This window comes from Manis pentadactyla, chromosome 5, assembly GCF_030020395.1.
Source record: "Manis pentadactyla isolate mManPen7 chromosome 5, mManPen7.hap1, whole genome shotgun sequence".
NCBI classification, from domain to species: domain Eukaryota; kingdom Metazoa; phylum Chordata; class Mammalia; order Pholidota; family Manidae; genus Manis; species Manis pentadactyla.
In genome coordinates, this window is record NC_080023.1 from 156,366,983 (window position 1) to 156,390,735 (window position 23,753).

Consider the following 23,753-nt stretch of genomic DNA (forward strand, 5'->3'; position numbering starts at 1 on the left):
GACACGGTGATACTGTTCATATAGAAACAAGAAACAAAAACAATAGGTGGAAGGGAATAATACTGCTTCCTAAATTCTTTTTCCTTCATTACCTCACTTGTGTTCAGTATGATCCTCTGAGGACAGGTGGCAGGTTCCTTCTGGCTTAGAGACCAACAGGTAGCAGCGATCCTGTAAATACTTGTGGATTCAATAGACACATGAGGGCTTCCCTCAGTTTCCAGTTGGTGCCACAGATACTTCCTGGTACTCTGGCTTCTTCATATTTCCATCCCCTCATGCCTGTCGGTGGGAATAATCATCTGTACCTTGCTGCCCTTCAGATTTGCTGTTTGTTATACTTCTTCACCCAAGATTCTTCTTGCCCTTTGAAGTTTTTCTCCTTTTCTAAAAGAAAGACTCCATGCATAAAACTTAGAAAAAAGAAAAGCACAGAAAAAAAAAAAAATCCCCCATGACACTATAACAAAGGATATTCACAGCTAATTCTTTTTTATTTTAAAAAATGTTTTATACCATTTCAGACTTTAAGAAAAGTTTTCAAGAATAGGACAAAGAATTCCTGAACACCCTTCACCCAGATTCCCAAATTTTACTATATTTGTCTTCTGTCTCTCTGCTCTTTCCCTGTATATATATATATATATATTCTGAATCCATGTAAGAAAAAGTTGCTGACATCATGCACCCTATATAAGACAAAATAATTCAGTGTGTATTTCCTAAAAACAAAGACTTCTCGTACATAACTATATTATTATTTTTTATGTGTGCCCTTCTAGGCTTTTTCTATGCATATATTTATATGTATTTATATTTAAATTAAACAATACAGTGTTTTATCTATTTTTACTTATATTTATTTATAATGGCTTGCTTTTTTGGAGGGGTTAGCAATAAAGATTGTATATAACTCATGCCAATAAATATTCTGCAACATGATTTTTCAGCAGCCTCTGACTTTAGACACAATGGTTTTCTGGGTAGGTACAACATTGTCACAGGCCACTCTACCTCACAGAATGAACCCTTCTTGTGCTCTTGCATGTCTAGTCATATGTCAGTGGGAGTCACTGAATAAATGAATAAAGAAGCAGAGTACTGAAAAGCCTTGAATACAAATTTAATCTTTATTTTGTAGCCAGTAGTGATCCAATGAAAGGTTTATAACAGGAGTAAGCCAACAAAAGCTGTATTTTCTGGAGATTAATTTGACAGAGTCTTCAGGAGGGAATGATGGAAGAAGAAATCAGAGCAAGAGTCCTTAAGTTCCTTGGGGAAAATGATCCCTAGTTTCAAGGGCAAATCTCTGCCCAGGTAGAACAGAGCCTTCCCCACATAATGCATCCTTCTCTTTCACGTGTCTTTCAGAACTGGTTAAAGTCATATGGCTATCTGCTTCCCTATGATTCATGGGCCTCTGCGTTGCACTCAGGGAAGGCCTTACAGTCAGCAGTCTCCACTATGCAGCAGTTTTACGGGATCCCAGTCACCGGTGTATTGGATCAGACAACAATCGAGTAAGATTTGCATAGGACATTGTGCCTTTGAACTTTCCAGACTTACATTTGGGTTCACCTTTGTCATGGCCTCGTGTATATTCCATGCCCATCCTAACTTCCCATCTTTACTCCTATAGTGTCATCCTGGGAAGCTTATCCTGAGGCACCCTTTCCTATGTGAGCTGAGGATGTGCTCTGCTATAAACCTGCTGTGTGACTTTGGTCAAGTCTCTTAACCCTCCTGGGCCTCAGTTTTCTTATTGCACAGTGAAGAGTTTTGTTATAGATGGTCTTAAATCTCCTCTGACTCTAAGAACTTGTGGTTCTATGAGTCACCCCTCTGGCATTCCCTGAGCTGTACACCTCCTACTGGATACAGAGAACTCTTGAATGACAATGGTGGACAACTCTTGTCCCATATTTTCCATTTACCGAACATTTGCTGAATGCCTACATGTGTCAGGCGCTGTGCTTGATCCTGTGATCTCCCTCCCTCCCCATTTAGTGAAAAACACAATGATCTGTCTACACCAGTAGAGAACTCAGAAGGAAGCCCTGGGTTTCAGGGAGATGCTTAGGAAGTAATAACAAATAAGCCAAACCACAATGATGAGGTGACTCAAGGAGGGTATAAAGGGGAAGGAGAGAGGAGTGCTGGGAATGGAGCCCACAAAGCAAGCTGAGAAGGAGCAGCCAGGGAGGTGGAGGAAGCCAGGGGTAGTGATGTCATGGCAGGGAAAGGGGAAGTGGCCACAGGGTCAGCTGCTGCCGGAGTAGTTGGATAGGAGACTGGTAACCTCCTCAGAATGGCAGAGGCAAAGTCAGGTTGTGATGCAGAGAGCAGAGGAGAGAAATAGTGATGGCAAGTGTAGGAAAAACTTTCAAGAAACTTAACAGTGAAGGGAAGGAGGACGAGACACTAGCTTGAAAGAGATGAATGTTTGTTTGTTTGCTTGTTTTAAGATGGGAGACAGTTGAGCATGCTTACAATTCTATAAGAAATAGCCCTGAAAGTGATTAAAGCTGCCTAAGAAAAGTCATCACCACAATGAAGCCTCAGCAAACAGCAGGGGGAAGTCTCCTAAAGGGGTGAGGGGTGGGATCCTGAGCCCAGGTGAAGGGAAGGAGCTGGGCCCCATGCGGGAGGATGCAGGAAGCTGGTGGCTAGAGAGCCGGAGATCCAGCGGATTGTGGCCCAGGATCACTCCATCCCTTGGGTGAATCACCCCTTGACAGAATCATCTCTCTGTAAATGAGTCCCAGCTTACTCATTTACAAAGGGGAGTGCTGGATTGTGACTCTCAAATTCTAGATGCCATTATTCTAAGCTTCAAGATTTCAAATTTTGGTGAGTCTGGGGTTTTATGATCCTAAAACTGTATGTGAGCATTTTCTATTCTTGGGATTCTCTGCCGGTGAGATTGTGGAATTCTGAGTAATACATTTACCTACCCCTATGATGTGAGTGCAGTGGACCTCTTGGCCCAGTGGCCTCAGGAGTGAGCTGGTTAAAGAGAGCCCAGCCACCTTTCAAAGCGGAGGTTATTGAGGGTTTTGTGCAGGCCTCACGGCAGTGCACCCTGGGGCAGGGGCACTGTCTCGGCTGAGGCACCACCTGGCCTTGGGTTTTACTCTGTTCCAGAAACCCCAGGCCTGTTGGACAGGGTTCAGGGAGTGGCAGGTGGATGGCAAGAGGAGGAGGCAGAGGGAAGGATCCGAGGTAGGAGGATGGCATTTCCCACTCACAGCTCTGCCCTCACCTCTTTGTAGGAAGGCCAGGAACAATGTTTTGGAGGCACGGGAAGGAGGAAGGCACTCACACTTAATCCCAGACCTGAGTGGAGAGGGCATTTGAGGGTTTAATTTAGAGACCTGAGTTTCAGCTCCAGCGCTGTGACCTTGGGCAGTCACCGTCTTACTCTGGGCTTCCTTCCTCCCTGAGGGCTCTTCCAGGTCTAGCTCCTCTTTGCCGCAGCAGAGGTGGCTCCTGGTTCCCTTCCCAGGGACTATCAGTGAAAGGAAGTTAGATTGGCAATTTAAAGTAGTATTTTTGAATGCCTACCTGGGGAAATGTCACACATTATTCATTCATTCAACAAACGTAGTTCCTCTAACCCAACCTTATGCTACGCATGGAAAGAAAAAGAAAAGCCCCAGCCTTTGTTTATTAACTTGCTTTAGTGAATAATTCATTTATTCATTTAACTAAGCTCCAGTCCTGCCTCACTGTTTGCTGTATTTTGCAAGTTACTCAATTTACCTGTGTATTTTTTACCTCATCTGTAAAATGGGGATAAATGGTTTCTGGTTATCTCACAGAATTGTTTTGAGAATCAAAAAAAAAAAATGTTTTTAAATGAACCCTGTGAAAATTATAAATGTTTATACTAAGGCATAGTATTGTTATCATGTCTTTTATTATTGATTTCTGAGTATAGGACACTCTACGCAATATGGAGCCAGATGAGTAAGACCCAGTTAAGACCCTCAAGGGGCTTTTAATATTTGGTTAAAAGAGTCTGTCTCCTTTTCTCTATATTGCCAATGGCAACTGCTTTCAACAACTGCAAATGAGGTCATACTGTTGTCCCTCAGCAATCTCAAGCTACACGAGTGAGCTGGTCGTTAGGCTAGTAGAGGGACATGAAAGGCAGGGAGAGCCTGGGCCCCAATCAGTCGTGATCTTTTAAATCTTAAATCTCCAACCCTGGCCCCTTTTTTATATCCCAGGCTTACTGTTCCCTAATGTGACTTAACCTGACAACAAACAGTTCTCAGATTTTACTTAGTCCCTGGCACTGGGCTATCTTTTGGGGACACAATGATGAACATGATATAGCTCCTGTCCTCAAAGAATTTTACCATTAAATAGAGGCCATAAACTAATAGGTTTAAAAATCACAGTACAGTATCATAAGTACTGCTTAAATTATGTTCCAACTCCCATAGCTGTTTAGCCACTTCTGTGTGTTTGTTTGGTGACTTTTTGAAAACTTACAGTGAAAGAGAATTTGCTGTCTTCCTAGTTATACCATTCTACTGCTGGATAGCTCTCATTCATTCATTCATTCATTCATTCAACAAATCATTACTGAACACCAGTGTAAGGCACTGTGCCGGCCCTGGGTATACAGGAAAGGTTCCTATCCTCATGGAGCCTAGAATCTGGTAAGTGAAACAGAGAATAAACAAAACAGCTAATATATAATTTCAGGCAATGATAAATGCTATGAAGAAAAATTAAGCAGAATAAACAGTGATGGGATGGGGAAGGGGAGGCTATTTTAGATAGAGTGGGTAGGGAAGTCCTCTCTGAAGGGGTAACATTTTTTTTTTAATTTTTTATTAAAGTATGATTGATATACACTCTTATGAAGGTTTCACATGAAAAAATAATGTGGTTACTACATTTACCCACATTATCAAGTGCCCACCCATACCCCAATGCAGTCACTATCCATCAGTGCAGCAAGTTGCCAAGAGATCTACTATTTCCCTTCTCTGTGATACACTGTTCTCCCTGTGATCCACACCATGTGTACTAAACATAATACCCCTTAGTCCCCTTCTCCCTCCCTCCCCTCCCACCCTCCCACACCCCTCCCCTTTGGTAACCACTAGTTCATTCTTGGAGTCTGTGAGTCTGCTGCCATTTTGTTCCTTCAGTTTTGCTTCATTGTTATACTCCACAAATGAGGGAAATCATTTGGCATTTGTCTTTCTCCACCTGGCTTATTTCACTGAGCATAATGTCCTCCAGCTCCATCCATGTTGTTGCAAATGGTAGGATTTGTTTCTTTCTTATGGCTGAATAGTATTCCATTGTATATATGTACCACATCTTCTTTATCCATTCATCTACAGATGGACACTTAGGTTGCTTCCATATCTTGGCTATTGTAAAAAGTGCTGCGATGAACATAGGGGTGCATATGTCTTTTTGAATCTGAGAAGTTGTATTCTTTGGGTATATTCTAAGAAGTGGGATTCCAGGGTCAAATGGTATTTCTATTTTTAGTTTTTGAGGAACCTCCATATTGCTTTCCACAATGGTTGAACTAGCTTACATTCCCACCAGCAGTGTAGGAGGTTTCCTGAAGGGGTAACATTTGAGCAGAGACCTTATGAAGGGAACAAACCATGTGAAGAAGAAAAGCATTGCAAGCAAAGGGAACAGCAAATGCAAAGACCCTGAAGTGGGAATAATCTGAGCATGTTCAAGGCACAGCAAAAAGACTATTGAGGCTGGAAGAGAGTACATGAGAGGAAGAAGGGTAAAGATGTCATTGGACAGGTAGGCAGGGGCCAGATCATGCAGGGCCCTATGGGCCAAGGTGAGGAGTTTGGATTTTATTCTGGTTATTTGGGGAAATCACTGGAGGGTTTCAAACCAGGGAGTAATGTGATCTAATTACACTTACAGAGCATTTTCATACATACTCCCTCCTTTAAGGTTCACTACAACCTTAGAACAGCAAGAACTGTAAACCTCATGCTGCAGATGAGGAAACCAAGGCTCATGTTGATTTAGTTGCTCACCTGGGTTCCTGTGATTAGTAGTGGAGCTGGAACATCAAGCTCATGTCTTATGACTCCCAGTCTCTAACAGAGCAATGTTTCTTCATAGCTCATTGTAAATGAATGAATGAATGAAGCAGTTGATCACGTTCCTGTTGGGGAACCCATCACAGCCAGGGTCCCAAAGTCTAGGTTGAGGATATATAGTGCTACTCAGACTGGGCCTGGGGACTCTGTAATGCCTTCCTGGAGTGTTCAGTGACCACAGGATACGTATGTGTGTGTGCTCTTTCTGCCCAGGTGGATGAAGAAACCCCGATGTGGTGTCCCTGATCACCCCCACTTAAGCCATAGACGGAGAAACAAGCGCTATGCCCTAACTGGACAGAAGTGGAGGCAAAAACACATCACCTACAGGTGTTCTGACTCCCTCTCCTCCTCCCTGGCTTTGGCTCCACTCTTACTGTTTTTTTCTGGTCTGAGTTTTTAAGGCTTATACTGTAAGTGGGTCTATGATCAGGTTCCCCACTTAGCCTGATGGACGTCACCCAAGCTTCCCAACACAGAGTTCCAATTGTTCCCTAAGGAATATAAAGAACTGGGAGCCGAATCACAACTGTATCATTCCTTGACCATCTGGGAAAAGCAGGGTAGAACAGGATCAGTCTCCCAAGTCAGACCAGTGACCAAGAACAAGGATAGTGGAGTCCGTCACAGCAGACTCAGACATCAGGATTCAGAGTAGGGTTGGGGCAAGGGCCAGGCATAGGGCAGGCTCAGGTGGGTGCTGATTGGCACCTCTCAAGGCTCTGATTCCATCCCAGGTAGATCCCCTGAGTTCAGGGATAGGATGTAAGACAGATTGTATTAGAGTTGAAGAACTAAGGGCTCTGCTGCTGATAAGACCAAACAGGACTTATTTCAGAAATCTGACAAGAGAAGGAAACTTAAGAAGAATCTGGGTTACAAACTGGATAGACTGTTAGGGTCTGAAGAGGTATAGTGGATCAACAGAAAAAACTGACTTCAAACCTTAACATCTATCACCCAACCTCTTGAGACCTCAGTTTCCTTACCTATGGAATGGGTGAACAATCTCTGCCAGGTGTTCATGGGGCACAGACAGAATCACTTATGCTCTGTTGTGGAGAACCACTCAATGTGGATATATTAACCTTAAATAGTTAAATCTATAACTGATTAAATCCGATACTACCCCATACTAGCTTCTAGGTAGATAAGCAGTAGTAGTTGGTGCCAAAGACTTTTTTTTAAAGGGATGTTTCACTTAAGATTTTCACTGTTTAAATATTTGTATAACTTTTATAAAGGTACACATTTTATGTATTGGGAAGAAAACTTAGGAAGTGCTATCCACCAACTTAATTTTTTTCTACAAATTGGACTAGAATCCTGTATTCAACATAAACTTTGTCAGAGGTCAAATATTAAACATTTGATTAAAGCTAAGCTTTAATCAGCTCTGATTGAGCTGGGGTGGGGACCTAGAGTCCACCAGGCTATGTTTTAGACCCTGGGGCATCTCAGCAGAATTCTAGGGTTCAAAATTTGAAGGTGACTGGGCCATATGGGTCTCTGATGTCCCTTTCAGCTCTTGCTAGTCTCTGACCCTGTCTGTACCTCCCTATTGACCCTCCTCCCTTCTCTTACTAGCATTCACAACTACACACCGAAGGTGGGTGAGCTAGACACACGGAAAGCTATTCGCCAGGCTTTTGACGTGTGGCAGAAGGTGACTCCGCTGACTTTCGAAGAGGTGCCATACCATGAGATAAAAAGTGACCGGAAGGAGGCAGACATCATGATCTTCTTTGCTTCTGGTTTCCATGGTGACAGTTCCCCATTTGATGGGGAAGGGGGATTCCTGGCCCATGCCTACTTCCCTGGTCCGGGCATTGGAGGAGACACTCATTTTGACTCAGACGAGCCATGGACGTTAGGAAATGCCAACCATGATGGTAAGGCCATGAGGGGATGGGGGTCAGTACTGGGTTGCTCAGTTATCAGGGAAACCCTGAAAAAGAGCTCGAAGGATCCCATAGATGAGTTCCCTGCTTTCTAGAGCTCCATGTCCAAAAACTAAGAACCTATGAGGGTGGGAACTGATGTCTCTGGTAATATTCAACACTTGATCCACCAGGGCCAGAGCCATGGAGATTAGTCAGATCATTTAGTAAATGGTCTAATGGGGCTGAGTTAGGAGGGAGGGGTTAGGTCATGAGTAAGAAGATAAGATAATGGATCAGAGGCTGGAGAAAAAGGTTAAAAAGTCATTAAAGCTGAAAATGGGGTCTGAAAGTGGTAGGCTCTGACTGATGGAGTCTTCAAAGGCCATCTTATGGGAGGACATGACCAACTCTCTCCTCTATGTCAACCTCACAGGTGAATAACAGGCCTCATAATTACTCTGGCATCCTTAGATAACTTGCTCTTCACCACAATTATTCAGTACACATTATATGGAGCAGTAATAGCAACAATACTCTTCAGGTTGCAAGAAGTTCCTTATCAGTATTTACTCACAAAGCACTTGCTTATTAAGTAGGCAAGTGTACATCATCATGTCCATTTTTAAGATGAAGTATTTGGGACTCAGATGGCATATTTGGTAGGTGGCAGTGTCAGGGCTCAAACAATAGTTCAACCATCTGGCTATGTGACTAGGGGCAAATACTTCAACCTCAGTCTCCTCATATGTAAAATGAGGGACTGGATTAGGTGATCTCTAAGGTCCCTTCTGACTCTAATATAACATGTAACACAGCCCAGAGGATCCAAACATTTTAAAAAGACATGGTCTCTGCCCTCTGGAAGTACAGAGTTGAGGAGGTGAGACAGATATGTACATAAGAAGCCCTGTCACAAGGCAGGCTGTACTGAAGGATATAGCAGAAATATCAAGAAAATGCAGTGGGTCTGGAAGAGAAAGGGACAGAGGATTCTTTCTTAGATTATAATAGATAACAATTAGTATGTTGATATTCTAAGGCCCACATCAAGGGCTTCCACTTGTACATATTATGTAATATTATCCCAATTTTGCAGATAAGCAAACTGATATATATAGAAACATTAAGTAATCTACCTGAAGTCCCAAAGTTGGTGAATGGTGAAATAAGTCTTTGAACCTGGACATTATGACTGCAGAGCCCATACTCTTAGCCACCATGCTAAGCTTCCATGATTCTCAAACTGCAGGGCACACCTGTATCACCTAGAAACCTTTCTTCAAAGAATGCATGTTCCAGGCTCCAAGCCCCAACCTCTTGCTGTTCAGATTTCTCTGGTTCTGGAGTCAAGCCTGGGAATCTATACTTGGTCTAATAAGTGACCCAGGTGCTTCTGATGCAGGTGCTCCATCATTCTGAGAAATGCTGTCTTAATCCCCAGTTTCCCTAACTTCCCTGATCGTAAGAATCAACTGTGGCCCTTGGATTCCCAGGCCCTTCCTCTGGTGATTCAGATTCCTAAGCTTAGGCAAGTTTGGGAAACACTGGGCATTCTTTTTCCTTGGCAGTGCATCCGACTGAGAGCAGACTTTTACAGGCCCATTTCTCTGAGGTTGTGTTTGGTGTCTGTAGATGGAGATGGCCTCCTTGAGAACATTTCATATCATTGCATTGATCAGGGATTGGGAACTCTTGGCTTATCTGTCAAAGGGTGGTTCAGGGGTGGTTTGGCCAAGGCTCAGTCTAGGCTAAGTTATGAATGTGTTAAATTTCTCTGTCCCCACCTCTTCAAATGTTGGTTGTCTTCCCAATCCAGCGCCATTTCCTTTGCCCTGGTATCCCTTCCCTTACGTCCTGGATGTGTTTCCTGGCTTTCTGAACACCTATTCTTCATCCCATTCTTATTCTTGGCTCAGTGTCAACAAATGTCTATCTGTGCTAACTGATAAAGTGTGATGAGAAGAGAACTAACATTTTTGAGCCTGTTATGTACCAGGCACTGTTAATTAAGATTTTAGTTATAACCCTGATAGAGATAAATGGATTATTTAAAGATTGTTGACCAGAGGAGGCACAGGGAAGACACTCCTATTCCTCTTCCCTCCCCTTCCCAGCTCTGGGGGTTTGCACTTCCCATAACCACCCTTGCTGCTGGAGACCTTGGCCCAGTCTCAAAGTCCCAAGAACTGGTAGTGTGCGTGGGAAGGAGCTGGCTCCTCTGGATGGGCACCATGCCAGCACCCTCCTATCTATCCTACCCCGACCTGATGAACAGCTGCCAATTCTGATAAGTATTCCAAGATGGCCAATGTCTTCTTTGGACAAGAGTTAGGACTTTTTGGTGTTCTGGAAAACCAAGCATGAACTGTCCAGCTGCAGATTATAACCACAGCAACAGACCCCTGGCTGGTGAACCAGAATACAGCTGATTGCCCTAGGACAGCTTTTGGAAAGGGATGAAAGGGGCCAGGATTTATTGGGTACCTGTATATTATCTCGTTTAATTTCTACATAAACTTCGCGAGGGAGTGAGCAGAGCCTACTGGGAACATTTTGTTCATTGGCTTTCCTCTCTATTCTGAATTTCCATTATGGAAAATTTCAAACTTACAAAAGTAGGGAGAATGATAATATGAACTCTCAGGTACCGATCACCCTGCTTTAGTGATTATCAACATTATGTCAATCCTATTTCATCTACCCTCCCACACCATTTTTATTTTTTGGCTGACGAATTTTAGAGAAAATCCCAAGCACAATATCAATTCACCTGTAAATACTTCAGTATGTATGTCTAACAGATTATCTTTAACACAACAAAATTATTATCAAACCAACAAAATTAGCAATAATTTCTTAAAATCTAATACCCAGTTTGTGTTTATTTCCCCAAATTATCTCAAAAATGTTTTTTACAGTTGTTGGCTTACATCAGGATCCAAAAAACATCCACACATCATAGATAGTTGACATGTCTCTTAAGGCCCTTTTCATTTACAAGTCACCTCACTATGCTCCCTTACCCCATCATATTTGTTGAAGAAATCAGGTATTTGTCCTGATAGAGTCATTTGGCTTGACTACATTCAAGTTCATTTTTAACATGGCTTTCTTTCCCATATATCCTGGATATTGGTAATGAGATCTACAGGCCTACTAGACTCATATTTGGGGTAAGAATGCTTCCTAGGTGGCGCAGGTCCTCCTTATTCCATCCCACTGGGAAGTACATATAATGCAGGCTGTCCCACTTCTAGTGATGTTAAAGTTGAGAAGTTGGCTCAGGTGTATCAGCCTGACCCAACCGCTACAAAATTCACCTACAGAATTTTATTTTTTAAAAAAAGTTCCTTATTATGAAGGTGCCCAAACTCCTGACTCAGAATATCCTCTGCCTGTGTGTTTAAGAGACTCTCCTGGAGAAGCACTGGATTATCAGTGATTCTCATTCCCTACCCCATTGGAGTCTGTGTGAAGGGCAGTGTGGCCCACCATACCTTTCAGCTGTTTTTGAAGGCTGCTTCCAGGCATCCTGTGTCCCCATTTCTCTCCAATGCAAAGTCAGCAGGACTCACTAAGCTGTGCTGGGGAGGGTGCCCAGCCCTAGGTAAAGTGACAAGACAGGAAGAACCATCAAGATTAGCCCTTCACAGGTAGAGCCCTTCTGCAGTTACTTCAGTGACTCTTCCCATCCTGGGAGCTAGGTCAGGCAGGGATCATAATCGCCACTTTACAGATGAGGCAGTAACGTTGCTAGTGGTTAGCAAGTCATACAGTTGGTAAGTGGCAGAGCCAGCTGTGACCCAGGACTCTAAATTTTTTAACAGTCCCTCCAGATTGTTCTGCTGCAGGTGGTCCAAGGACAACACCTGGAAAAAATACTTAACACTTCGCACTGTTGCATCCTGGCTTCCATCACCTAGTCCTGTCAAGCACAAAGCTCAAGAAGCTTGTTCAGGTTGCCCAAGGAGCTCACAGTCCTGGGGCAGAAGACAGGGTGGAAGGTGGTCAGTGCCATAAAGATGGTTCAGAAAAACTGCAGGGAGAGTGTAGAGGAGGAAGAACTCACTGCCAGTGGAGGAAATAAAGGAAGGCTTTCTGGGAGATGTGGCATCGAGCTGAACTTTGAAAGAGTTAAGGCTATTCCAGGAGGAGGGGTCAGCACTGGCAAAAGAACAGAAACAAAGGGAAATGCTATAAAGCCTTTCGGGAGTCAATGAGATGGGACTCACCAAATATAGAGGACCCAAGACAAGGAAATGAAGCAGAGACAAGATACACCTGATAGCCAAGGAGACTGTTGGGTACTTGCCAGGAGGCCCAAGGATTGAGCTCCCAGCCCACAGAAACACTCCCTGTTGGAGATGCTGGTCCTCACACACAGCTCAACATGACCCTACTAATTAACAGTGATAAGTAGTTCTGTGCCAAGAGGTGGTATGAGCACTTTACATACCTTGCATCATTCATTTTCATTTTCATCCCTATTATTATGAAGGTGCCATTACGCAGGGTCATTTTACAAAGGAAGAGATTTAAAATGTCACACTGCTAAGACATGGCAGAGCTGGGATTCCTGGCAATCTGGTTCCCAGGGACCGCATTTCTGCCCACTCTGCTTCCCTGCCTCTCAGCCTGTCAGGGAGTGACAACCCTAACAGCCTCCTGACTGTTAAGCACTGGGGTCTTCTCCACCCTCTGCTTTTCTCCTCCAAGCTCCAGGAGTTCTCTTGCCCCTCTCCCGCCTCCTTCTATCTTCCAGAGCAGCCCCCACTTAACAATTGTCTTGGGTTTCTGTGTAGTAGGATGTCTGTTTCCCAGCTCTTCTCTGCCTTTTGGTCCCTGGACCACACCCACAGGCTCCTTTCCTTCAAGACCTTCTCATGTTCTCTGCAGAACCCAGGCACAGAGGCTAAGAGTAATAGACATTACTGAGGACAAAGGTTTAGAGTCTCACCAGATGCTGAGACCCCTGTTCCCTCCCAGCTGAGATCCCTGTGAGGCCCCCCTGAGGAAGAGACAGGTCATAGATGGTGGCCTGAGCAGCTTTTCCCAGGTTGATGAACAGGCCAGGAGCAGAGCTGTGCAGGACTGGACCCCAGGAAGCAGAGCTGCCTTCCGCTGGCTCTAGCAGCCGCCTTTGTTTGGGATGGAGCTCAGAGATGAGCTCACCCTTCCCCGCTGCCAGAGGGACTGGGACCTGAGGAAGGAACTGAGGGCGGTCTGGCCTCCTCGTGCCAGTTTGCCCTTCCCCAGCAGAAGGCCAGCCCAGGCTCTTGGCCAACCTTGCACTGATCGTGCCCATCCCCCCCTTCACTGAAGACACTGGTGGTGTCAGCAGAGCAGCAGGCACACATGCATTTGGGTCTGCCCCATAGGGCTCTTCTCTTCCCAAGATGTTGGCAGGAAGACCAGACACACTGAGGCCAGAGCGGGCACCTGGACTCCTGACCACCTCCTGGGCTCCTAGCAGCCTCCCCTGTACTTAGAGGGGGCAGGAATGGGCTGTGACACGCCTTAGGTCTGAGCAGTAAGAGGCAGGGCTCAAGGGGCATTCAGATGTCAGAGGTCAGGGCAAGCATGAGTCTATAACTAGATGGACAGGAGGCAGGACTACTGATACAACAGCCTGCCCACCTCCCTGCCCCTTGTATTTCTTTCCCAAAGCTGTGATTACTTAATCCCTCCAAAGACAAGTGCAACCTTTCCTGTCCTGGGCCTCATTCAGCAGCTCGGGAGAGTTGACTTTAAGATGATCTGATTGTTGGAACCTGGCTTTGGGCTTCATTTCTGCTCAATGGGCTTGTACTAGGCACCTAGCTTGTATCTTCTGTATGGTAACAACAGCTACCATGCAGTGCCATGCCCTTTACACATACTATCTTATCCAATTTCCACACAACCTTATGAGGGAGGTATGATTTCCCCATTTTACAAATAAGGAAATTGAGGCTCAGGGGGTAGACCTTCTGGTCAAGTTCACAAGGATGGTCAGGGTAGAGCTGGAAATAGAGGGGCCAGCGCTCATGACCACTATGCCATGTTGCACCTCAGCATCATACTCGGGATCCCGAGCCCCACTTCCAGCACCTGGACCTTGTTGTTTTCACTTGTATTTGAATCCCTGCCTTGATCTTGGCCGTAGTCCAGTTCTTTTAGGACTGAGGTCTCACAGGACTGAGAGCTGCCACACAATCAGGACCCTTCCTGGCCCTGGGCCTCCTGAAGCTGACCACCAGCCTGCCAACCGTAGGCCTCCCCTCTGCTTATCCTACTACCTCCGCCTTGGTTCGGGTCCTTTTCATCTCTCACCTGGACCCCTCTACTGACTTCCAAATTGATCTTGCTGACCCCCTGCCTCTGGTCTCATTACCCTCTAATCCTTCCTCAAACCACAGCCAGAGTGACTTCATCATGTCACCACCCCCACTCCTGCTTAAACTCCCCCACTGGCCAAGCAGCTGATCCAAATTCCTTTGCATGGCAGCACAGAGCCCTGCTTGCCAGCCTGGCTGACCTCATCGCTCTCTGGCCCTCCCCTCATGCTTTCAAGGCCAAGTGGAATAAAACTACATGTCCTTGGATCTTGTTCATAGCATTCCATTTGCAAGGAATGCCACCCCCACCTCTCTTCCTCTCCTGTCCCCTGAATCCATTCTCCTGACCATTCTCTTATCTTTCAAGGCTTCACCTTTATGAAGTGTTCTCTGAACACCTTCCCTCAAGTTTAAATGACTCCTCCCTCCTCGGAATCTTCACTTGACCCTTACAGACATCTATAAGCACCTGAAACACTAATTTGTTTCTCTCTCCACATCCTCCATGATACAGAGAGTTCTGAAAAGCAGGATTGTGTTTGATTGCTCTGCATGTCACAGGGCCTAGCATAGGATTTATGCTCAGTGTTTGCTGAAGAATGGCTTGACTTACTGTTAATACCTAAATGGGTGCCCTGGGCACCTCCCCACTCTCCTCTCCACAGGGAATGACCTCTTCCTGGTGGCTGTGCACGAGCTGGGCCATGCACTGGGACTGGAGCACTCCAATGACCCAAGTGCCATCATGGCACCCTTCTACCAGTACATGGAGACACACAACTTCAAACTGCCTCAGGATGACCTCCAGGGCATCCAGAAGATCTACGGTGTGTGGCAGGGGAGAGGGGGCTGCTCCTTCCCGGGGGCTGGGCTGTGACTGCCTTTGCTGGGGGCAGAGGTTGCCATCCATCAGCATAGTCACTGTGTCTTGACTGCTGTCTGACCTTTAGAGACTTCTGACATCTTTGCTTGACCAGAGGGGCAAGGCTTTCCCTGCTGGGAAACCTAGGGGAGAGTCTGAGCTGCCTCTGGGAGGGACAGAAGAGAGTAGAGGCTCACCAACTCCCTCTCCCCCTCTACTTCTCTCTCACCTCTTGTGGTTCACTTTCAAGGGGTCCTGCCTCTAGCCAAGAGGTTCACACATCTGCCCAAGTAAGAGAAAACAATGTGATAAGTATTATAACCAGAGCTTTTTTCTTAAACAAGAAAAAATGAGAAGCTAGGCTGCTATCTCGATAAGATATGAGAGGCCTGCTACTATGCTTCCCTCCCAGTTCTCTTTTCACACCAGTATGTGAAGCTCTTGCTTTTGTCAAGTCATCTGAGATGGGAAGACCAGTTCACTTGAGCAAATGCATGTCAACATAGCAAGAGGTCCCCACTGCCCCCAGGCTATGAAGCACAGGAGAAGGGCTCCCTCTGGAGGCCCTGCGGACCTCACAAAAGAGGTGGCCCAAACCAGAGCCTTGGAGGATGGCCAGGATCCTCCATAAATGAGGCAGTAGGGGAGGACCACATAGGGGCAGTAGGGACTGGAAGGTATTTTGAAAGTAGAATGGATAGGATTTGCTGATAGATCAGACATGGGGATGAGCGTCAAGGACATCAAGTTTCTGGCTTTTATAATTATGAGGCAATAGGATTTACCAGTTTGCAGCTCCAAGATCTGGGCTGGGATATTGATTTGGAATCTTTGGTGTCCACCAGCCACATGTGGTTATTTAAATTTGTATTTATACTAATTAGAATTGAATTAAATTAAATTTTCAGTTTCTCTGTTACACTAACAACTCGTCACTCATTTCAAGTGCCCAAAAGCCATATGTGGCTAGAGGCTATTGTATTGGGCAGTGCAGATTTAAAACTTCCTGTCATCACAGAACATCCTGTTGACAGCTCCAACACAGAGGGTCTTTAAAGCCATGCACCTGGATGAGACCAAGTAGGGTAGCGATTCTCAACCTGGCTGCCCACTAGAATCACCTAGGGCTTTAAAAAAAAAATGCCCTCACCCACAGAGGTTGGGTTTAACTGAACTGGGGTGTGTTCTGAGCATTAAGAGTTTTAAAACCTCCCCAGGTGATCCTAATATGCAGCCCAAGTGAGACAAACTGAACTAGGGACAAAAACAGAAGACCCAGGGGCACTCCGCCCTTTAGAGAAGATGGATGAGAAAGGCTGCCAGCAAAGGAGGCTGAGAAGAAACAGCCTATGGGCAGGAGGAAAACCAAGAGTGTAGGGTTCTCCTGGAAAAAGTGTTTCTGTGATATTGCTAGAAAAAAATGTGGGCCTTGGGCCAGGACATCAGCATCACTTGGGAGCTTGAAGAAATGCAGACCTGCAGGCCCCACCCTGGGCCCTCTGAGTCATAATCTGCATTTTATCAAGATCCTTTAATTCATATCCATGTCAAAGTTTAATCAAGTAACCCCTGGATTTGGCAACCTGGAGGTCATTGGTCATCTTGACAGAGCCGTTTCAGTGGGTGATGGAGCAGAAGCTGTACTGGAGTGACATGAGGATTGAAAGGGAGTGAGATAGTAGGGCCAGCAGGCGTGGAAGGAAGCAGAGAGATGGTGGGGACACAGAGGTTAAGAAGGGACATGTTCTCTCTTTTAACAGAAGAGAAAAAAGAGAAGATAACAGATTTGGAGGTTGAAAAATGAGAGTTCCCATTTAATGGCTATTTCATCTATTTTCTCAAAGATTAGGGGAATAAAAAATGGGACAGGGGATAGGAGGCTGGAGGGTGACAGACTTGTCTCAGGGCTGCCTGGGTGGTGATGAGGCAATGGCAGTGGGAGGTAGGGAACCACTAGCCACGCTCTAAGATGCAACCCCTCTCTCCAGGACCCCCAGCTGAGCCTCTGGAACCCACAAGGCCCCTCCCCACACTCCCTGTCCGCAGGATCCATTCACCAAGTGAGAGGAAGCATGAGCGCCAGCCCAGGCCCCCACGGCCACCCCTGGGGGACAGGCCATCCACACCTGGTGCCAAACCCAACATCTGTGATGGCAACTTCAACACAGTGGCCCTCTTCCGAGGCGAGATGTTTGTGTTTAAGGTAAGGCCTGTCAACTGGCGCCACCCAGGTGGTCCTCTCATTACTTCCCCCTCCATGGAGTGGGACAAGGCTGCTGCCCAGGGATCAGACCCACTGTGGGGCCTGACGGAAGCTGGCTGAGGGGCCAGGACACGGGATCTCTCTCTGGTGTTGCCAGGTGAATCAGCTTGTTTCCAAGAGGGAAAGGGAAGACTGGCGATTCTACACCTTTCCAGAGGCCAATGCTGTGGAAAAGTGCTGGAGACCCCCTTCTGGTCTGTGACTTTGAGCAAGTCATCTCCCTCCCCTGGACCTCAATTTCTCCATCTGAAAGCTGAGGAGCCATTCCTCTAATGAAGGGTGTATGAGGATCAAATGAGTGCAGGATTTTCACCAGGGAGTACCTCTGGGACCAACATCTGTGGGAAGGAGGGGAAGGAAGCAGGACTGGGCAGGAAGGGATTACCAGCAACTAGACCCCTTATAGGTCCAGCCACCCACAGGGAATTCTGGAACTGGAATGATCCATCAGAGTCATCCCATGTTGGGCCCCAGAATGGCTGGCACTTTATACCTCCTGCCTCATTCAGTTGTTGGGGTGACCTTGGGGGAGCTATCTGAAGCTGAGGCCATCCCCAGAGAGACTGACAGATGAAACCTACCTGATGACCACATTCCTGGCTACTGGGGCAACAAGCCCTCCATTGAAGGGGATCTGGGCTGTACGTCTGTCACACGGGGCTGGGCTGTGGGGGGCTGCCCCACTCCCCTCACGGACTTCTCCCCATCAAGCTTTGAGCACTAAGCAAAAATCAGGCAGTGTGGGCCTGTGTAGTCCTGCCTTTCACTGAGAAGCTCTAGGGAAGTCACTCGGCCTTCCTTAACACTCTCTGTATCTTAGATCTACTCAACAGCGTTCTGAAAGTCAAAATAAGGTTTAAAAAAATTGGATGGGAAAGTGCTTTATAAAACACCTTACAAAGACTTTTCTAGTTTTTATGCCATCTTTTACAAATCATGTTCGTTCTTCTGCATTCTTTGATCCTCCCAACTGAACAGTTCCTAGGCAAGTCTGGGTTTTATCATTTACATGTAAGAAAACTGAGGTCATGGGAAGTTACAGGTCTTGCCTAGACTGCCTACCAATGGTAGGACAAGGAAAGGGCTTTTATCAAACTCTTGGCCTACTGAGCTGCCATTTATTCAACGTCAACCACGTGTCCCATACCATTCTAGGCACTTCACCTACGGTCTCTCATCGGATTCCCCATTATACCCCCATTGGCAGGTGAGAAGCTTTAAGTACTGCGCCCAAGGTCATGCAGCTGTAAATGGAAGAACTTGAATTGACACCCAGGTCTTGAGGGAATTCCCACAACTTGCTTCACAGTCCTTGCCCTGCTAGGATCCATTCCCATAGGAGGGTACACTGCCTACACTGTTTCCTACCAGCCTGGCAAGTGGCCCAGCTAATGTCAGTAATGACTCACCTCTGCCCTCATGTGGCTACCCCAGGTCCTAACATCATCCCTTCCTGCTCCTTCACACATCTTCCCCCACCAGGCTGTCCACTGTCTCAAGGTCCATTGGGCAGCAAGTGCCATCAGGGAGAGTTAATGAACATCCTGTCTTCCTCACAGGGCTTTGAAAATTAGAAGAAGTAGATGGACAAACTTCATGGAAGGTTGTGAGGTTGGGCCCAGGGCAAGATTGTGTTGTTGGAGCCTGAGCCCCAAAGCTGAGCTCACTAGGTTGAGGCAACTCCTGCCATGCCTTTCTCCTCCCCTTCACCCCCAGGATCGCTGGTTCTGGCGCCTGCGCAATAACCGGGTGCAGGAGGGCTACCCCATGCAGATTGAGCAGTTCTGGAAAGGCCTGCCTGCCCGCATAGACGCAGCCTATGAAAGGGCTGATGGGAGATTTGTCTTCTTCAAAGGTAATGTGGCCTTGGCTGAGGGACTTGGGATGGTTCCCTGCCCTCCTTGGGACCCCCTTTTCCCATCTGTATACTGGAAGAGTTGGGTGGGAAGCAGATGCCCTCTAGGGTTCTTCCAGCTTAACAGGGACACTGCCCTCTGACAAGACAGATCCTTGCAGGCAGGTGATGCACAATCTCCAGGAATCAAGTCAGGAAGCGATTATTAAGGGGTCTGTATGTGCCCAGGTTGGTGGGGCAACAAGCCTTACCCACATGAGGGTGATCAAGCAACTGAAGACCATCCAGTGCTCCATGGAAGGCCATCCTATCAGTTCTGTATGAGCCCGGAAGGAGGTCACACAGGCTGCAGAGGTCAGGGGATGGGGACAGGGGAGCTAAACATGTATGGCATGCCCACCCTGCACTAGGTTGTTGCACTTTATCTTGGCTGAGCCAGGCCCCAGAAGGGTGAGGTACAGATAGCGAGGTGTGAGGAAAGCCAATTCCAAGGGGAAGGAGCATGGGTGAAGAAGTAGTGTGGGAACACACACAGAGAGCTTAAACTCACGGGACAGCCATGGAGCTCCACAGTCCAGGAGCTGTGAGAGGTAGCCTAGAAAGGGAGTCTGGGGAGGAGCCCTGCGGAGCCTTGTTTGCCGGGCCAGAATGTGGTCTTGACCCATTAGGGCAACACTGGAAATTCACTGAGTGTTTCTGAGTAGCAGAAAGCCAGAAGGCAGGCAACAATCTGACAGGATAGAGGCAGGGAAGCCATTTTTGAGAAGGTTGCTGGAGTTGAGGAGAGTGATGTCTGCAAGGCCCATACCAGGGAAGAGAATGAGGCCAGAGATGGGGTAGGACATGACAGCTAAGAGCTCAGTGCTGAGAGGAGAAGGAAAGGGAGGGTCAAAGGTGATACTGGGGCTTGCTGGGGACCCTGGAGGAGGAAGATGGTGAGGGGGAGGCCCCCCACCGGGTGATGATAAGGACTCGTGGAAGCCAGTGGGTAACGCCCAGAGGCAGGTGTGCGGTCAGGGCACCTGGGTCTGGTGGAAGGGTAGCTGTGGGCTACAGCCTCAGAGCTGGGTGTCACTGGTGGGAGGCGGGGGGAGTACGAGTGTGTGTTAAGCCACAGTAGCATCTGAGATCACCCAGAGAGGTGAAAGTAGCAAGTCACATAAAAGGAAAAGGGTGTGGGACACGGAGCCTGGGCAAGGAGCTTGTTGCCCAGAGTCTGTGACCTTCTAGCTTCTTGCCTATCATGCTTTGACTGGGCCGGTGGGCCTCAGTCTCCTGCAGAGGTGATCGAGCAGGCCTAGGGCTGCTTCCCTGACACTGGCTCTATGAATGACTTCAGTCTCAGTAGAAGATGGGCAGGTGGCACTAGCCACAGCCTCTGTCATTGAATGGGAAAGGCTGATTCTGGGTTCCTTTTGGCCACAGGTGACAAGTACTGGGTGTTTAAGGAGGTGACAGTGGAGCCTGGGTACCCCCATAGCCTGGGGGAGCTAGGCAGCTGCCTGCCCCGAGAAGGCATTGACACGGCTCTGCGCTGGGAACCTGTGGGCAAGACCTACTTTTTCAAAGGCGAGAGGTACTGGCGCTACAGTGAGGAGCGGCGGGCCACAGACCCTGGCTACCCCAAGCCCATCACCGTGTGGAAGGGCATCCCACAGGCTCCCCAAGGGGCCTTCATCAGCAAGGAAGGATGTACGTAAGGGCCTGGCTGGGTGGGGGATCTGCTTTTATATGGGTGTCAGCAGGGCCCACAAGCACACTCTCAGGGTATCCAGGTTTAAGAACCACCACCTGGTGGTATGGACAACTGCCTCCTAGCTACTCATGTTCACACAGTAAATTAATTCTCTCTTACCAGCTACCAAGTCACAGTTTCTCATCTGCAAGGATGATTCACAATTGAGAGATGTTTTCATAGACTTCATTCCTTCAGACAGCATTTCTCATACAATGGTCCTCAGGTATACTCTAGGGGTTTCTCAAGCCACCAAATCTGAAAAGCAACGATGGCTATGGGCAGTTCAAAGGTGTGTTTTCAGAGAGCTTAAGGGTGGGAAGATGGAGAGAGAGAAGCCTTTTTCAGTTATGAGACATTTCCTAAGCTCCTCCTGGAAGCCAGGCTGGCTCATAGCCTTTTCCCCACCAGACTAGGAGCTTCTCAAGAGGAGGAGCTGGGTCTTACCAGGTGCATCCATGCATGTTTGTTAACTATATCATCACCGATCTGGTCAAAAGCGCCAACCCTGGTCAAAAGACAGCTAGGCTAGCTCTACATCCCACCTCCACCATTCACTATGAGTTTTGGGCAGATCACTTCAATTTCCTGTTTCCTCATCTATAAAATGGGGATAATAATGGCATCTATCTTATAGAACTTTGTGAGGATTATATAAGATAAATTATATAGAGCAGTTAGACCAATACCTAGCATATGACCCATGCAATGTAAGTTTTAGCTATCATCATCATCTTGATTTTAATTTATGTGGAATGACAGGAGTCATTTGTTCACTCCACAATAACTACTGAGAACTAGGTTCTGTGGGAGGGCTGGGGGTGGATCAGGGAACAAGACTTGCATTGCATCCTTAGCTCCCAGTCTAGAGGCAGAAGGCAGCAACAAATGCTGTAAGGGAGAGAGATTCAGTGAGGGAGCAACTGGGCGGGGGTCCACATTAGACAGGGTCGTGGGGAAGGGCTCTCAGAGGAGACATGACCTGTAACAAAGCCAAAAGCCACAAGGGCAGAGCTGCTAGTTGGTGGCTCTCCTGTGTACCTGATGCTTTATACACAGTCTCGCTGAGAGCCTCAGAGACAGATGACATCAAGGATGTTGGCCAATGAAAGTCCCAGCTAGGGGGGAGCCAGCCAATAGGAGAGTCTGAGTGAGATGCTTTGCATCTGTGGACTGGCTGGGCTGTGAAGGTTGTTGCTGGGAGCCATGGGGTGGCTACCCAGCCCTGCTGCTTCCTTTCCTTCCAGGCCCTCCCCCAGCAGGGTCCCAGAGAACCTGCATCTGTGTTGTGATGTGTGGCAAGCCAAAAAAATCCATAAAAATCACAATGAGGTGGTATCCACCGTCAACACAAGAAATCTAGCTCCCTGCCTTCCTTGTATCAGACAGGAACTGGACTGAGGCCCTAGAGCTATGGTGACAGTGCTGTCCAAGCCATAGTTAGGGGTTTAATCTAATAACCCACATGGGGAAAGGAGAAAGGGAAGCTACGGGCACAGTGTGACAGAGCTGTGGCCCAGGAAGAGTCCTGTCCTGGAGGCATGAACCGAATTTACCAATTCCACTTAAAGCCACTCACTGGCTTCCCAGCACCTTTGAGATGACAGGGTGGGCTACTCCAGGTCCTGGGCACACCTCCCTGCAGCTCTGTAAGTCATACTCCATGACCCAACCACACTATTTGCAGAGTGCGCCAAGCACTATACTCCCCCCACCTCCAAGCATTCCAGCACTCTGCTCCCACCACCTCATATGCCCACTGCTCCTCCATGCTGGCCCAGGACCCTACACCTTGTCACAATGGCTCAGATCAGGTGCAGGGAAGTGTCTGGGAGTGGTGATGCTGGGCCGTGTTTCTGCAGATTACACCTACTTCTACAAGGGCCGGGACTACTGGAAGTTTGACAACCAGAAACTGAGCGTGGAGCCAGGTTACCCACGCAATATCCTACGTGACTGGATGGGCTGCAACCAGAAGGAGGTGGAGCGGCGCAAGGAGCGGCGGCTGCCTCAGGATGATGTGGACATCATGGTGACCATCAATGACATGCCAGGCTCTGTAAATGCTGTGGCTGTGGTCATCCCCTGCATCCTATCCCTCTGCATCCTGGTGCTGGTCTACACCATCTTCCAGTTCAAGAACAAGGCAGGCCCTCAACCAGTCACCTACTATAAGCGGCCAGTCCAGGAGTGGGTGTGAGCAGCCCAGAGCCCTCTCTGTCCACTCTATCTGGCCAGCCAGGCCCTTCCTCACCAGGGCCTGAGGGGCAACTGTGGCCACAGCCCACAGGGGCCAGCCAGCAGGGCCCTAGGCCAGGGGTCATACAGCTGAAGTGGTGGGTGTTATTGGCCTAGGCTAAGCATAGGGCAGGGGTTGATGGTGGCTGTGCCCCAGGGTGGGTGTCTGACACCCAGCTGCCTGCCTTCTGTCTTGGGTAAACTGTTCCCTATTCAAGGGAATAGGCCAGGCCTCATCAGGAGGCAGGGACCATGCCAGGAGGCGACCCTGTGGTAACTGCACCCTGTGGTGTCCATGAAGCCCCACAGCTCTGCTCCTGGCTGGACTCAGCACCTCCTTAGGAAGCAGGCACTAGCGCTCAGCCCCAGCTGGGAGATGCCATCAGTCCCAGTCCCCCTTTGCCAACACCTGCTGGTCAGATGTCCCCCAGCCCCCGCCCCACTGTCCTCCAAGGCTACAAGACCTCTGCTGCCAACATGGTAGGCAACAAGC

General features: G+C 47.6%; 1 protein-coding gene and 1 long non-coding RNA gene across 3 annotated transcripts in view; one reads left to right on the forward strand and one right to left on the reverse strand.

Annotated features, from left to right (window-relative positions):
• The window catches only part of MMP24 (matrix metallopeptidase 24), a 40,182-nt gene extending 16,959 nt beyond the window's left edge, over nucleotides 1-23,223 (forward strand). For both annotated transcript variants that reach the window (XM_036902470.2, XM_036902471.2), the window contains exons 2-9: nucleotides 1,372-1,520; nucleotides 6,321-6,437; nucleotides 7,695-7,999; nucleotides 14,973-15,134; nucleotides 17,158-17,372; nucleotides 19,149-19,287; nucleotides 20,713-20,979; nucleotides 22,885-23,223. In XM_036902470.2, coding sequence (XP_036758365.1) covers nucleotides 1,372-1,520; nucleotides 6,321-6,437; nucleotides 7,695-7,999; nucleotides 14,973-15,134; nucleotides 17,158-17,372; nucleotides 19,149-19,287; nucleotides 20,713-20,979; nucleotides 22,885-23,222 — 1,692 coding nt within the window. In that variant the 3' untranslated portion in view covers nucleotide 23,223. The remainder of the gene's footprint in view (nucleotides 1-1,371; nucleotides 1,521-6,320; nucleotides 6,438-7,694; nucleotides 8,000-14,972; nucleotides 15,135-17,157; nucleotides 17,373-19,148; nucleotides 19,288-20,712; nucleotides 20,980-22,884) is intronic.
• LOC118920916 (uncharacterized) lies at nucleotides 5,040-14,806 on the reverse strand. The gene is made up of 3 exons (XR_005028112.2): nucleotides 12,948-14,806; nucleotides 11,488-11,593; nucleotides 5,040-5,411 (listed from the first exon to the last, which is right to left on the reverse strand). It is a non-coding gene; the product is annotated as an uncharacterized LOC118920916 (long non-coding RNA).
• Nucleotides 23,224-23,753: the final 530 nt, after the last annotated feature.